General features: G+C 49.0%; 2 protein-coding genes across 3 annotated transcripts in view; one reads left to right on the top strand and one right to left on the bottom strand.

Annotated features, from left to right (window-relative positions):
* The first annotated feature begins 2,873 nt into the window (after positions 1–2,873).
* Positions 2,874–4,686, top strand: GPR101 (G protein-coupled receptor 101). Its single transcript, XM_004773683.3, has one exon. The coding sequence runs from the start codon at positions 2,874–2,876 to the stop codon at positions 4,362–4,364; it is 1,491 nt and encodes a 496-aa protein (XP_004773740.2). The 3' UTR covers positions 4,365–4,686.
* An 8,874-nt stretch (positions 4,687–13,560) lies between these two features.
* LOC101689976 (transmembrane 9 superfamily member 2) overlaps positions 13,561–15,683 on the bottom strand; it is an 86,565-nt gene continuing 84,442 nt past the window's right edge. For both annotated transcript variants that reach the window (XM_045068185.1, XM_045068184.1), the window contains one exon: positions 13,561–13,765. In XM_045068185.1, the coding sequence (XP_044924120.1) occupies positions 13,698–13,765 (68 nt within the window). In that variant the 3' untranslated portion in view covers positions 13,561–13,697. The remainder of the gene's footprint in view (positions 13,766–15,683) is intronic.

The raw sequence follows: 15,683 nt of genomic DNA on the forward strand, positions 1-15,683 counted from the left end.
TTTGGCTTCTGTCTCTATAAAATGAGACTTAACAGCTTAACCCAGTACCACAGTACCTGGTGGGGTGGGGGACGGACTTATAGACAGACTTCCGTCAAATAATATAGTGGACGATTAAGCAGTTTCTCTTTGACCAAATGCTCCCAAAACCCACAGGAAAGGAACTACTGTTTAGTCCTTGCTGGGAGCTAGAGAAAACTGCAAAATTGGGGACCTCAAAGTCACGATTCCTCTCTGGGGCCCGGGGTGGTTCTTACTTTAGGGGAGTGGACGTGAGGGGGCGGGGGGTCTTCAAACGTCGTGGCCCAACGCTCGGACCCAGGTTTCTGCTCCTCTTTGGAAGAACTGGGCAGGTCTGTGGCTGGGGCCTGGCCGAAATCCGGGGGCCAGGAAGGCACAGGTTTGCAGGAAAATCCGTCCTGGTGACAATCCCCCATTCTGTGAGGTGCCGACGAGTTCAGGCCGCCCCGGTCGGGGCCGCGGGCTGAGAAGACCGGAACGGGGTCCGCGGCAGCGACCCCCCCCCGCCCCGCACCCCGCACCCCGCACCCGCGGGCCCCGCTCCTCCCGGCGCCCGCGGCCTCGTGCGTCACCGGCGCGGGCGGGGGCCGAGGGGAGGGGGACGCCGCAAGGTGAGGGCCCCGCGCCGCCTTAAGACGCCGCGCGCCCCCGCCGCCGCTCAGAGCTCGCAGCGCTGCGCGCGGGCCGGACGTGCGGGCTCAGGCGCCCCGCTCCCACCGCGCCCCGCGCCCCGCGCCCCGCGAGCTCCCCGCCGCCGGCGCCTCGGGAGGCAGCCCGGACGAGCGCGGCGAGTCCCCGAAAGAGCGGCACGCAGCTCCCGCGACGCCTCCGCCAGCAACAGGTAAGCGGCCCGGCTCGGCTCCCGGCGCCGCGGCCCCGGCGCCCACCTGGCCCCGCGCTCGAGCGCCGCGGACGCCCGGTCCGCCGCGGCCCGACGGCAGCCGCTCCGGCCGGCGCCGAGCCCCCCGTGCGCCCCGCTCGCCTGGCTGCAGCCCTCGCGGGTGGCCTCGCGCTTCTCCCGCGCGGTCCCCCGCTCTCCCCTCTGCTCCCCATCCTCTCTGTCTTAGTCTCTCTTCGACTCTCCTGTCTCCGTCTCTCCCTGCCTCTCGTTCCCTTGCTGTCTCTCATTCGTGGTCTCCACTCGTCTCCCTATCATTTTCTCTGCCCCTCCGGGCGGCTCTCATCCTGTCTCTGTCTCTCCTTCTCTTTCGGTCTCTCCGGGACTCTTTTCTTCCTCTCTCTGTCCCTCTCATTCTCTCTCTCTGTCTGCCTCCCGGTGTCTCCCGCTCTGCCTCTCTCAGACTCTCCCACCAGCCCGGCACCCCTGCCTCGAGTCCTGCTCGCCCCGAGCTCTCCCTCCCCAGCCGCGCCGCTGAGAGAGATAGAGAGATAGCGGGCGGGCTGGAGGCTACGGGTAAGGGTCGCAGGAGGCATCCTCCCTGCACCCAGCGGCGGCCGCGCCGCTGAGAAACTAGGGGACTGATCCGCCGGAGCCCGAGGGAGCCGGGGCGGCAGCCGGTTTGCCTGGCCAAACAGCCAGCCCAGAGACAGAGATCGGAGATCGAGATCCGGGCAGAGAAAAACCGAGGTGAGGGCTCGTCGGGGACAAACGGGGGGACACTGAGATGCACACGCACTAAAAACAGACGAAGGAAGTGTTCCGCGAGAGTCCCAGGGACAGAGGAAGAGACAGAGAACCCAGCTGTCAAAGTGCACGCGCCGGCGAGATAGCCTGAGCCACGAGAGACAGGGACAACCAGGGGACAGCCGTAGACCTTCCGAGGCAACGCCGAGAGACAGGCAGACCGCGGTCAAGAGGAAACTTAGCGCGCGGAGAGACAGAACCCGCGGGGAGACGCGCGGGGGACACGGGGAGACGCGGCAGCGACAGCCTCGGGGAGACACGGGGAACCGACAGGGACACGCAGGCGGCGTGGGATACTGGGGACCCCAGAGATTGTCAGGGAGCTAAGCTGAGAGAGACCGGGAGAGACGACGCCGCGTGGGGAGAAGACGGGGGAGCGCACGCACTAGCGAGCGACACAGACCGTGACAGGCAGAGACACGGAGAGAGACGCGAGCGCATCAGCAAGAGACGGAGGGAGAGACGGGGAGACGGGCGGAGAGAGACGCGCGCACACAGCTGCCGAGAAAGTGCGCAGGCGAAGAGTAACGGGGCGGGGGTCGTGCGAGGGGGTCCTGAGTCCGAGAAATTGGCTGAGACCTGGAGGGACAGACGGGAGTGACACAGAGACAGGCTGGAGAGAGAACGACAGAGTGACGGAGAACGACTGCGCGCACGTGCTAGCGAGACGCTGGGAAGGAGAGACAGAAGCCAGAGTGAGAGACGCGGAGAGTCGGAGCAAACCGGTGAGACACCGCCACAGACCCCCAAGAGACACAGGACAAGTGCGTTAGTGCGGGACGCTGAGGAGAGCGCGCGCGACACGTAAACAGGTAGAGACCGCGCGCGCGCGCATGCGCCAGCGCCAGAGATCGCTGGAGAGACGCAGAGACCCTGTGGGAGAGACGCGGCGCGCGCAAGCCCGCGGGAGCGGCGGGTGGGGGGACCCGGAGACCCTGAAAGAGCGGGGCGGAGGGACCGGGAAAGGAAGAGGAGGTGCAGAGAAACTGCCCTTCCCGTGGCCAGAAGTGGCTGTGGAAGGCGCAGTGGGGGCCGGTGCCCCGGGGAGGAGGTCCCCGCCCCCCCCTCCCCGAAGCGGCCCCTTCCCCCACCACGGCGGGGGTGACTGACCCGGCCCGGGTGTTTCTTTCCTCCCCAGCACAGGCACTGACTGCGGTGCGGTGCGTGGTCCGAGGAGCGCCCCTGCGGCCGCCCGCCCTCCGTCACCATGACGTCCACCTGCCCCAACAACACACGCGAGAGCAACAGCAGCCACACGTGCGTGCCCCTTTCCAAAATGCCCATCAGCCTGGCTCACGGCATCATCCGCTCGAGCGTGCTGCTCATCTTCCTCACCGCCTCCTTCGTGGGCAACATCGTCCTGGCGCTGGTGCTGCAGCGCAAGCCGCAGCTGCTGCAGGTCACCAACCGCTTCATCTTTAACCTCCTCGTCACTGACCTGCTGCAGATTTCGCTCGTGGCCCCCTGGGTGGTGGCCACCTCTATGCCCCTCTTCTGGCCCCTCGACAGCCACTTCTGCACCGCCCTCGTGAGCCTCACTCACCTGTTCGCCTTTGCCAGTGTCAACACCATCGTGGTGGTGTCAGTGGATCGCTACCTGTCCATCATCCACCCTCTCTCCTACCCCTCCAAGATGACCCCGCGCCGGGGGTACATGCTCCTCTACGGCACCTGGATCGTGGCCATCCTGCAGAGCACACCCCCTCTCTACGGTTGGGGCCAGGCTGCCTTTGACCAGCGCAACGCTCTCTGCTCCATGATCTGGGGGGCCAGCCCCAGCTACACCGCTCTCAGCGTGGTGTCCTTCATCGTCATCCCACTGGCTGTCATGATCGCCTGCTACTCCGTGGTGTTCGGCGTGGCCCGGCGGCAGCACGCTCTGCTGTACAACGCCAAGAGCCGCAGCCTGGAGGTGCGAGCCAAGGACCGTGTGGAGAAGGAGGATGAGGAGGGAGAGAGGAAGGATGCATCCTCGGGCCAGCACGGAGGTGAGGTCAGTGTCCAGGAGGGCGGCGCGGAGGCGGAGGACGGGAGCGTGGAGAGCGGCGCAGGTGATGCGGAGGCCAAGGACAGCAAAGAGGTGGGAGAAAGCAGCTGGGGGGCCGGGGAAGGCAGCGTGGAGGGCGAGGAAGATGGCTCACCGGCCGGCGGCGTGACGGCAGACAAGGGCCACAGGGAAGAAGGCCAGTGCAACATTGACCTGGGTGAAGATGACATGGAGTTTGGTGAGGAAGACATCAATTTCAGCGAGGATGACATCGAGGCTGTGAACATCCCAGAAAGTCTCCCACCCAGTCGTCGAAACAGCGCCAGCGACCCCCCTCTGCCCAGGTGCTACCAGTGCAAAGCAGCGAAAGTGATCTTCCTCATCATTTTCTCCTACGTGCTGTCTCTGGGGCCCTACTGCTTCCTAGCGGTCCTGGCCGTGTGGGTGGATGTCGAAACCAAGGTGCCCCAGTGGGTGATCACCATAATAATCTGGCTTTTCTTCCTGCAGTGCTGCATCCACCCCTACATCTATGGCTACATGCACAAGACCATCAAGAAGGAGATCCAGGATATGCTGAAGAAGGTCTTCCGCAAGGAAAAGCCCCCAAAGGAAGACAGCCACCCAGACCTGCCGGGAACAGAAGCCGGCACAGAGGGTGGGACCGAAGGCAAGACTGTCCCTTCTCATGATTCTGCCATTTTGCCTTGAAGCTAGCTCAAAGGTAAAGCCTGAACCCTGCGCCGTGCAGAAACAGGAGCAGCTTTGTTTTTCGTGGACTGCCCCCCCATCCCAGTAATGCCAACCCACGCCATTTCAGGCAAAGGCCTTGCACACCTCCTTCTCACCGCAAGATAGATAAACAGATGGAAGAGGTAGGAACTGGAGTTTTCCCTTAGAAATGTGCCCGCAACGCATGGACTTGAGGATTCTGACTGAAATTACACCCCCCCCCCAAATTATTAGGCTCGAAATTTCTTAAAGCAAAAAGGGCTATCCACTTTGGACCTGTGTCTGTCTCCCCAGAGCTACAGCGTTGTTGGCTTCTGCTCTGAAGAAAGAGGAAGATGATGCCTGTGAACTTAAGGACTTTTAGGCCCTCAGGTCAAGAGATTATGGGTAAGGGCTACAGCCCGTGTTCAACCGAAAGAAAAGCAGCGGACCAAATCATTCACGGAGCCCAAGAAGCAGAACCCGACTGACTGACCAATGAGTCAAGTTCTAAACTGAAGAGACCACAGTCTGGTGTAAAGACTATTATGGGAAAAAAGAGACTGTTATGGAAACTAAGGCAAAAGGCATCATGTAGTTAAAATACCAAGAGGGTTTCTAGATCCTCGAAAGGGATCCAGAAAAGCAGAAGAGGATATTAGGGCATGTTTGGAATGGGAAGGTAGTCCAAGGGAAAAGTTCGAGAAATAACACACATCCATGAGGCTGGGGCTGGGACCAGGTCATTCCATGCAAATGGAAAATTGTCAGTTGACACTAAAACTATTTTCTGTCTCCTATTCGAGTAATAGTGAGACAGAAAGCATGCCACCACTTTACAATTTTCCCTTTGTGATTGAATTGGGATGCTCATAAGAATCCTCCAAATAGGCCTTTTTGGTCAAATAGTATTTCCAGAAAAAAAAGAAAGGTGAGCGGGAGTGGCCAAGTTTACAAAACTCACACTGCCAATCGAGAGTGATGTGCCCATTAGAAATCTCTTTTGTGTCCACAGGATCATAGACGAGACACATGACCTCCACGTGGGGAGAGAGTAAGGCAGGCTAAACATTTTCCTTCCTGTGGCTCTCCCTAAAGCCTTTAAGCTCCCTGCAGATGTGGAAGAGAAATACAGGAGAGTCAGAAATAGAGACGGTGGTTTCACAATGCCGGACAAGCATCTGACCTATTTCAAACAATCCTAAACAAAAGCGTTCAGGTCACACATATCCTAAGTATCGCTACCCAAATACGTTGCTTTGGGAAAGACTTTACAAAGCCTAAATTATCCCCAGGGTTAACACAGAGGAAGGTTCTTGCACATCTCAAACCCTGAAATCATTTTGGGTGATGAGCTTCTCAAGTGGGAGAGGTAAACAGCAGTGTGTGCGGGCTATGAATAAGTCTGCGTGGAAACTTGGGATCGCCACGTTCAGAATTTAGGGAAGGAGATGGGTATAGATGCAGACAGTCCTGAGCTGGCCTGTTGACTCAGTGTGTCCGTGAAAATCGTGTCAATTCCACCCTCCCTACACTGTGTGGTAACTCAGACAAGACATGTGGGCTGCAGTTTCTCCTTGCACTGTCATTTATTTTTCTACTAAAGTGTATAAAGCGAATTAATAGTCATAAATTTATTATACCAATTTATTGCCAAACTCTTGTAGTGACCTGTCCTCAAAGGATACCTGGGTGGAGAAATGGCCCGTGTGTCCAGGCCTCTTATGGAGGGAGGGGTATCACCTTGAAGGTCTGTCGTGGTCATAACAGTTCCAAGTGGCAAGATCCTGTCCTTTGAGTAGAAATGCTTACCTGGGTAGGAATCAGGATTTCAAACACATGTGTCTCCAAATATTTTGTTGAAACTGAACTTCTTGTTTTATTTTTTAAAGCTCAACCCCTTCAGAGTGTATCAGAGAAAATTGTTTGCCAAAATCCCAAATCAAAATGGAACCAGAACCTGTCTGAGTGTGGTAAGTTCACCTAACAGCACACACAACATTCTCCGGGGTACCACGACTCACCAATTTCCTTTATAAAAATTTCCTCTTTTCCCCGTTTTAGTCATTGTCTGTTCTTACAGCAAATTGGATTTTTCAAAGGTGAAAACCTTTTGAAAATAGGAGACTGGGAAAGAGGACCTTTGAATTAAGAGCAGTCTGCTTTGCTGACATTTTCTGCTTAATGAACAATAGGGCCTCTAGTTAGCTCAAGATAGCAAGTGCTTCAAATTTTGTGCTATTTTGAATAAAACACTATCAACTTAATGAGGTTTTACTGCACATACTGTTTTGTCATTTAAAAATCTGAAAGCACACAAAAAAGTCATCATTAGCCTCACAGAGCCTCATGCGCAATAGATTTCCCTAAATGTTTTTAAAGGATGTGTTCTTTTGCCAAGGCCACTTCATATGTGCAGTAAAAATCCCATTAAAATCCAGGGGCCAGACAAACCAGACTTTGAAATGATGTGATTTCCAATTTAATGATTTCCTTATTTAAAAATAATAAAGCATCTAGTTTGCCAAGGAGTCGCAGGTGCTTTCACTGACACACAATTTCAAAAAGCTTGGAAGTCAGTAATAAGGAGCGAGCCTTGGGCTTCTATGGCTTCTGTGATTCGAGGGTCCATCTTCTCGAAGACACCACAAACAGCAGCTCCCTGCCTACCTCTTGCCATCAGGCCCCTGCCCCACCTGTCTCACAACCCCTCCCCTTGTCCCACTGGTCTGTCCCCTGTCCCCTCCCCGCCCCCTCCCACACCCAGAGCTGACAGATCCAAAGGAGCCTGGGGGCCCATGGAAGCAGGGAAGGAGAGACGAGAAAGGTAGGAGTGACAGAAGGGTATTTTTCTGTCTCCTCCCCAATTCCAATCCAATTTAGAGATGACGGGATATCAACCTCAAATTTCTTATCCAAATAGCACCCAATACAACCCATCTTTGGGGACATATTCAATCCTATAGATACTGTCCACCAATTGCAGCAGAAAAAAAAAAAAAACACTAAAAAAACTTTTACCTATAAAATTATAAGGTGCCTAACATTGCCTTATTTTATACATAATTAGCCAATTAAGCTAAATAGTTACTTCACAAGATTTTTTTCCTACTACCTTGAAGAATAATTTACAAAATTAAATTAGGCGTTCTTTTTCAGACTTTGCCAAAATGCTCTTAAAAATGTCTGAAATACACCATTTGGAAGGGAAGAATTATGCATCATCTGGTAATTGGAACTTTCCAAAATAAAACCCTCAGAGGTTGTTGGGATGAAACACAGAGAATAACAATTTAAACTACTGGACTGCTTCTTTCTCCCACAACTGCCCTCCCCCATGTTCTGAGGAAAAGAAAAAAAAAGTGTTTGCCCCTGATAATGTTTTTTTTTTTTTTTTTTGCTGTGTTTCTCTTTAAGACAAACCCCATGCTGTCAGGAGAGGCTTCTCTAAGCAAAATGTCTTTTCCTTCTAGAGCAGACAAAAGATTAAACGAACAGTTGGCTGCCAGCCAGTTACCAAGATAAGGAGAGAAAATCTGGTCAGTCATGGCTTTTAACCCTCTAGCTCTTTAGTTCTGTCCTTCTTGTCTTCTGTGGGCTGGACAGGTGCTCTTGACCCCCCTCGGAGCCCCTCCCACCTCAGGCAGGAGGAGACGGAAGCAGCGAGCTGCAGACCACAGACCATAGCCTAAAACTCAAAAAGAAAAGTAGCCCTGGTCGTAAATTCTTTCCAGTTACTTACAAACGGTCTCTTCCTCTATGGCAAATGCCCAGCTTGCTCTCAGCAGTCTTCTGCTAAAAGCAACAAGATAGGCTGGAGGGAGAAGCAGGAAAGCTACAATCCACAGAACTTGACCACTGATTGCCACTTCACTGGCAAGTTCACTGCTCTTTGGTAAGTAGAATGAGAATCCTCAAGGTAAATGAAGGTTGCCAGTAGGAGTCGAATTTTCCCATCATTGTTCTTAGATCTCAAAGTACACATAACAAGAGGAAACCATGTAATTTCTACACTCATGAGAGGCTTGCCATATTTGAGGACTCATTACCGGATCTCCCTTGTTCCAACCGGCAGACGAAAACAAGATTGGTTTTAGTTTGGTGCTTTAAGGTTGAGTGGATCCCCCCCCACCCCCGCTTCATCTGTTCCAACTTTAATGTTAAAAAAAAATTGATATTTTGGTCTATTTCAGTGGTGTATTCCTTTCTGTGGTAGTTCTAAATGTAAGCTGTACCTGTATATAAAACACCAGTGTTCTTGGAGATACGGTGCTAGATATTAGAGTGTATGTGTTTGTAGATAGGGTCATCCTCAACAATGGGTAATTCGTACATGTAAAGTTAATACAATGCATGCCGAATTTTACGTGTGACCCACACCTTGGTCAGCTTCTGAAGTAGAACATAGTACATTCGTTTTTCAAATTTCATTTTTAAAGTGTATACTACAGGCTGTAAAAGATGGCTCCAAGGTGGGGGCGGCAGGTACAGGTGCCTTTCATTCCGTAAATCCCTGGTGATCTCTGACAGGGAAGAACTTATTCTGGGACAACTGATCATTAGTGTGAATTAATCATCTTGGCTGAAGCCCTCGCTGGCAGTTCTCCACCACATGCTTGGCACTGGTTTACCTGTTGTCCATTAGGCGAATGTACAAAGAGCACAGACCCCAGGAGAGGCTATTGGAGTCCTGTTGGCAGGATTAAAAAAAAAAAAAAAAACACCATGCTCTCAAGACCCAACCAGTAGGTGACAGGACATGCATTTAGCAGATCTATATTGTGCCCATCCCTCCCCTCTTAGAACACCACCCAGACCCAGAAAAAGGCTGTTCTGGATTTTTCCTTTGATCAGCTGCCTGAGAGATGAGCTAGAACCGGATGGGTAAACAGAGGAGTGGGTGTCGAGAATATTACAATCGCGTATCAACGGCATTTGCATCAGACAAAAAAGAGAGAACTATGAGTTTATTATATTTTAAGAATAAAAATACGAAAACAAAAGACCATGTATATATGTATATCCTCATTGAGTAATTTCTAAACCTGCCTTTAAAACCAAATTTTATGTGCTGCTTGGAGACTGAAAACCACAGAAAGATGCATTCAGTCGAGAACAGTTCTATTCAATTGTGCACTTAAGATTTTCCTTTTCCTTTGAAAAAAAAAAAACATTTGTGATTTAAAAGTGCCTTTTCAAAGGACTGCCACATTACCATACTGAGGCCAAGTTCCCATTGGCATAACTTACCTTCCGGTGCACAGAGGGGTGGGTTTTATCCTCCTGACCCAGCAAGAAGAAAAACCCCTTCACATCCCAATCAAATTCATAAACCAATACTGTTATAAGGGGCCAGTAGTCTCAGACATTCTGCCCAAGGACAAGGTTTCACATATTGGTTGGTTTTAATTGGATCCTTTCTAAAATGGTTACAACGCATTTTTTGCTGAAAAGGAATAATGGACTCCTGCTTGGGGAAGGCAGAGAGATTGATGTCTGTGGCTTAATTAAATATTATTAAGTAGTGTTTGTGTTTCTTAAATAGGTGCTGTTAATCTGTCCTTGGTATTCTTCTTAAATATGCTAAATAAAGTCCAATTTTAATGTGCGTATCTGGTTATTATGCTGAGATCGGTGGGAAAACAGCAAGAAGGACACACCACGCGGTCTCCATGCCTTCTCTCTTGCTGGAAGAGACGAGACGGGATAAGCTAGCTGTATTACATGGTAGGCTGGGACATATGGGCCCCAGATTTCACATTGTGCCGGCCCAATACAAGAAACACGCAACAGGTTGAGGGAGTCATCCTGATGGGCTTGCTGGAATAGGGGCTTGGGCCTCAGTCGTCTATGAATAAAAGGGATTTCCAAGCGACAGTAGGGTGGGCAGAGCAGAAAAAGGGCCAGGTGGTTTGTGGGGTTCCCAAATGCCAGCCTTCATTCCCAAGGCAGGGAGGTTTGACCAGAGGAGAGGGTAAGGAATAGCCTTCATTTTTAGGCAACAATACTGCCCAGCACCCAGGTCACCCCCCACTGGGCTCCTGCCCTTGCTGTCCCTCTACTGAGGACCAGGACACCTCCCTTGGCACAACCCCGTCTCAGCCACCTCACCTCAGCCCCAACTCACCAGGGTTTACAGAACAGTGGGGCGGATGCATGTTCGCTCGAGCCCCGGAGTGAGAAAGTTATACCTTGAACACCTACTGTGACATATGTACACACAGGACTCAGACAAGAAAGTCCAATATGTCTAAAAAGCCCACCAGTTCCTCTGCGGCTGACATGCTTGACCTAGTCATAGCTCTCCTGTCTTCTCATCACCAGCAGTTCAAGGAACTGCACACCTCGTGCTTCCCAAGTGGCATTCACAACCCACACTCAGAGGTTCGGGGAGCTGTTCATCTCCGTTTCAATCAAAGTCAAGGGCTCCTCCCCAGTTTTCACTCCAAAATCAAGCTAAATTCTGACTTACACATTGTATTTCAAGATGTTCAAAGATGGCTGCCATGAGATCTGTATGCAGCTAGAGAAATAAATTTGCCCTTCTATTTCTTTTTAATACTTACTATTGAAGTATAGATCACCTACAATGATATATGAGTTTCAGGTGGAAGACACAGCGATTCAACAATTCTGTAGGTTTACTCACTGCTCACCGCGACAGGTACGGTCACCATACAACATTATTACAATACGACCGCATTCTCTATGCTGCACTTTCCTCTCCATCACTTACTTATCACTGGCACTTTGTACTTCTTAATCCCCTTCATCTATTTCACCCATCCCCCCACCCCTCTCCCAACTGGCCACCACCCATCTGTCTTCCGTACCTATGAATCCATTTGTTCCTTTTGTTTTTTTAAATTCTACATGAGTGAAATCACATGATACATGTCTTTCTCTGTCTAGTTCACTTAGCATAAAACCCTCAAGGTCCAGTCATGTGTCACAAATGGCAAGAGTTCATTCTTTTTTTTTTAAGATTTTATTTATCTGACAGAGAGCACAAGGAGGCAGAGAGGGAGGTGGGGGGGGATGCAGACTCCCCACTGAGCAGAGAGCCCGATGCGGGGCTCGATCCCAGGACCCTGAGATCATGACCTGAGCCCAAGGCAGAGGCTTAACCCACTGAGCCACCCAGGTGCTCCAAGAGTTCATTCTTTTAACAAATTTGCCTTTCAAGAAATCTACTACCATCAATGCTAGTAGGAGGGCTTGTGAGCTTGGATAAAACTCCCCAGCAGCCAAACCGATGGGAAGAGTCCTGGAAGCTCACTATAACACTCTTAGTTCAAAGCATTCAGGGGAGAATGGAACTGGTCCCAACGAATCTCAGAACTGCGGTTACTCCCCTCAGGCAGGGCCTAGGGGTCGGCCTAATTCTGACACTGAGTGGGAAAAGGTGGAGAGGATCTGAAAATTCTAGTCTAGAGACACCTTTGACCTTCTATAGCCACTCCCTCTCTCACCAATCAGCTCCAGGCCCCGCAGGCCTGTTTGCCTGGGGTCTGAACCTTCAACGTTCAATACAGACAAAGGCATCCTACTGGCTGGGGAATTACCTTCCTCCTTGAGGCAACTAGTCATCTTCCATCACCTCTCCCCTCCTTCAAAATGCAACTCTCTACACCCCATCCCTCCCCCTCCCAATCTCCCCTTCATTAACAACATGGCTTCTTTGATCCACACACTGACAAGTGTTCCTCAGCTTAAGGAAGACTTTAAGCATGTTCATGAATTGAAGCTTGTGCATATCTAATTTTCAAACATTTTCCTCCACAAGGCCAATATTTATCAACACAACATATTGCAGAAAATACACGATTTTCATGATTGCTTTCCCAAAATTGAGAACTCGGAGAATATTTTGTCATATGAATTCCTGGCATTTGGGGAGTTAAGATACCTAACTATTGCCTAGTGAAAGCAAATAAATCCCAGAAAATTGGCTCCAAATATTTTTTATCTACACACAGTTAAGTCAAACTTGAACATTGTCAACCTCCAAATGACAGCAAACAGAAAAAGACAACCAATAACCAGCAATGTGCAGATTTAATTTATGAATAAGAGAGCAGTACCTGATATTTCATAAACTCGATATACTAAACCAACGTTCAGGGAGCACCTGCGTGGCTCAGCTGGTTCAGCATCTGCTTTCAGCTCAGGTCATGATCCCAGGGTCCTGGGATGGAGCACAGCCTCAGGCTCCCTGCTCAGCGGGGAGTCTGCTTCTCCCTCTTCCTCCCACCCCCATTCATGCTCTCTTGCTTTCTCAAATAAATAAAAGCTTAAAAAATAAAAAACAAAACAAAAAACAGGTGTGCTTTGTTAAAATGGTCATCCAGGGGCACCTGACTGGCTCAGTCAGGAAAGCAAGTGACTCTTGATCTCGGAGTTGTGAGTTCAAACCCCATGGTGGACCTAGAGCTTCCTTTAAAAAGTAAACAAAATAGGGGCATGGAATCTTGGTTTCAGTTAAGCATGGACTCTTGGTTTCAGCTCAGGGTCCTGGGATCAAGCCCCACATCAGGCTCCATGCCCCGTGGGGAGTCTGCTTAAGATTCCCTCTCCCTTTCCCTCTTCCCTGCTCTCTCTCTCTCTCTCTCTCTCTAAAATAAATAAATAGGGGCGCCTGGGTGGCTCAGTGGGTTAAGCCTCTGCCTTTGGCTCAGGTCATGATCTCGGGATCCTGGGATCGAGTCCCACGTCAGGCTCTCTGCTTGGTGGGGAGCCTGCTTCCTCCTCTCTCTCTCTCTGCCTGCCTCTCTGCCTGCTTGGTCTCTCTCTGTCAAATAAATAAATAAAATCTTAAAAAAATAAAATAAATAAGCCTCGCAAAAATAAATAAATACATAAATAAAATAAAACTGTTATCCAAATACAAGGGTTGAATAGTCTGTACAATCCACTTAAGTTAGAAAAATTCACATTTTACCTAAGATTTATTTGACAAAAGTTCTGATCTATAAACGAAATGAAGAAGAAAAGGAAAAAAAATTCATCTGAAAAGCCTGTGTGCTCAGCTTTCATTTTGTAAAGAAATGTGCCTCCCTTTGCTCTGATTGCTTTCAATTAAACCTTTTTATGGTATCTTTTCAGGACAATCTGACTTAGAATAAACCTATTTCCAAACCAACCTGTTTTTTCCACATAATCAGTATTTTGTGTCATATAAAATGAGGCCAGACAATGAGATTTTTAAGTGATATATATTTAAAATGTGTAGTAGGAAGCATAGATGTACATCTCTATAGATGTTCATACTGGTACAGATGGATATATTCAAAAGCGACACTGATGAACCTGAAGGACGTTGAGGGACATTCTTTAATCCACTTTCACCACACTGTAGATTTTAGTAATAAACCAGAAACAAGAGAAAAATCCAATTGTCCCTGAAACAAAATGAAAAAGATCCTTGTTTACCAGACACTCTAGCAAATCAAAGCAGTTTTCTCAAAAATGCAAAGCATGTCAGTTTGGAGGTGAACTACTGATTCTCTAAATCTCAAGACTCATACATTATCAAATAAAAAATCACCAGACTCTCTTGCTGAGCCAAAAGTATGAGCAGCAGGGCCGGAGGCAGCCACCTGCAACAGGGTGTGAGAATCCATCTGATTGAACGCTGCAGGTCTCGAGTCAAAGCAAAAAAAAAAAAGAGTAGCTTAAGTTCTCTATTTCAAAAAGGATACAAAGAGGTCCAAGGCTAGTTTCTAGTATAATAAGCTTTAACTTGCATCAATTTATTAAATGTAAATAATGGTTATCACTTGATGTAACAAAAATGACAATAATCTATTTACTTTCCTGCATACTCAGTACATAAATAAGTTTTATAAATCAAAGTTTTGTCTTATTATACTTGTGAAATATCCCACTTCTGGGGATTTATCTTAAAGAAATGACCCCATGGAGATGAAGAGGAGAAGGGAGTTGGGGGAAATCGGATGGGGAGACGGACCATGAGAGACTGTGGATGCTGAGAAACAATCTGAGGGTTTTGGAGGGGAGGAGGGTGGGAGGGTGGGGGCACCAGGTGGTGGGTATTAAGGAGGGCACGGATTGCATGGAGCACTGGGTGTGGTGCATAAACAATCAATTCTGGAACACTGAAAATAAATTTAAAAAAAAAATAAAAATTTAAAAATAAATAAATAAATAAATAAATAGAACCAATCTCAAAAAAAGGAAGAAAGAAAAGAAATGACCCCATGGGGTGCATGGGTGGCTCAGTGGGTTAAGCATCTACCTTCGGCTCAGGTCATGGTCTCAAGTCCTGGGATCGAATCCTACATTGGGCTTCCTGCTCAGTGGGAAGCCTTCTTCTCCCTCTCCCGCTGTACCCTCTCCCCCAGCTTGTGCTCTCTCTTTCTCTCAAATAATAAATAAAATCTTAAAAAAAGAAATGACCCCATAGAAGAAAAAAATTACATGCAAAAATGATGTTCATAATACTCTGATTTATAATATTGAAAAATTACAAACAAACCAAATGCCCCCCGATAGGTGACTTAGCTAAATGATGGACTAAGTCCTCAATAAAACAAGATAGTCATCAAAAATGACAAATTTAAAGACTATACAGGAGCATGGAGCAGTCTTTATATAATACAGTGTTAGGTAAGTCAGACCATAACTCACCAGCGTGAACCCTGTGTACACTTAAACCCATGGACTAGACAGAGCAGTTCTGGGCAAATGTTTGTTTGACATAGGGTTTCATTGAGGTTCATGTTATAAAAACAATTCTCAGATGATATTAAGGTTCAATGACTCAAAGAAAACTCTAATAAAACTCTTTTCCAGATCCTACAATCTAATGGGGCCCCTGAAGACAATTCAATCATCTAGGAAAACATGTTAATCACAGAAAGCTGTAGGCAGGGTTTGCTTCCTTTTTCTTTGCCAGTTTCCAAGCTCAGAGTAACTTCCCATCCAATATACCATCATGCTCCCCCTACACACACCCTTCAAAGCTCCTTCTCGGAAGAGCGACATAAATCTACTCTGTTGGTAACTATCTGTTTAGAGGCCTTCCTTCTCCAGACTATAGCTGTGAGGTTTACTCGGAGCTGTACCCCCAGTGCTTAGCCCGGGGCTGGGCACACTGTAGGCACCTAACAGACATTATACAGAACTGTTTGGATGAACGGCGTAGCAACGTAAGCTCCCGAGGATGGAAATCTCTCTCCCTTTATATGAAGTTTTGTTCACTGCTAAAGCCCTGGCCTCCAGGGCTGGTGCCTGACACACAGTAGGTATTCGATACATGCTTGAATGAATGGTGAGAATTCAGAGAGGACAAGACAG

The sequence above is a fragment of the Mustela putorius genome, unplaced genomic scaffold (genome assembly GCF_011764305.1).
Source record: "Mustela putorius furo isolate JIRA1106 unplaced genomic scaffold, ASM1176430v1.1 tig00003899_pilon_pilon_pilon, whole genome shotgun sequence".
Taxonomy (NCBI): Eukaryota; Metazoa; Chordata; class Mammalia; order Carnivora; family Mustelidae; genus Mustela; species Mustela putorius.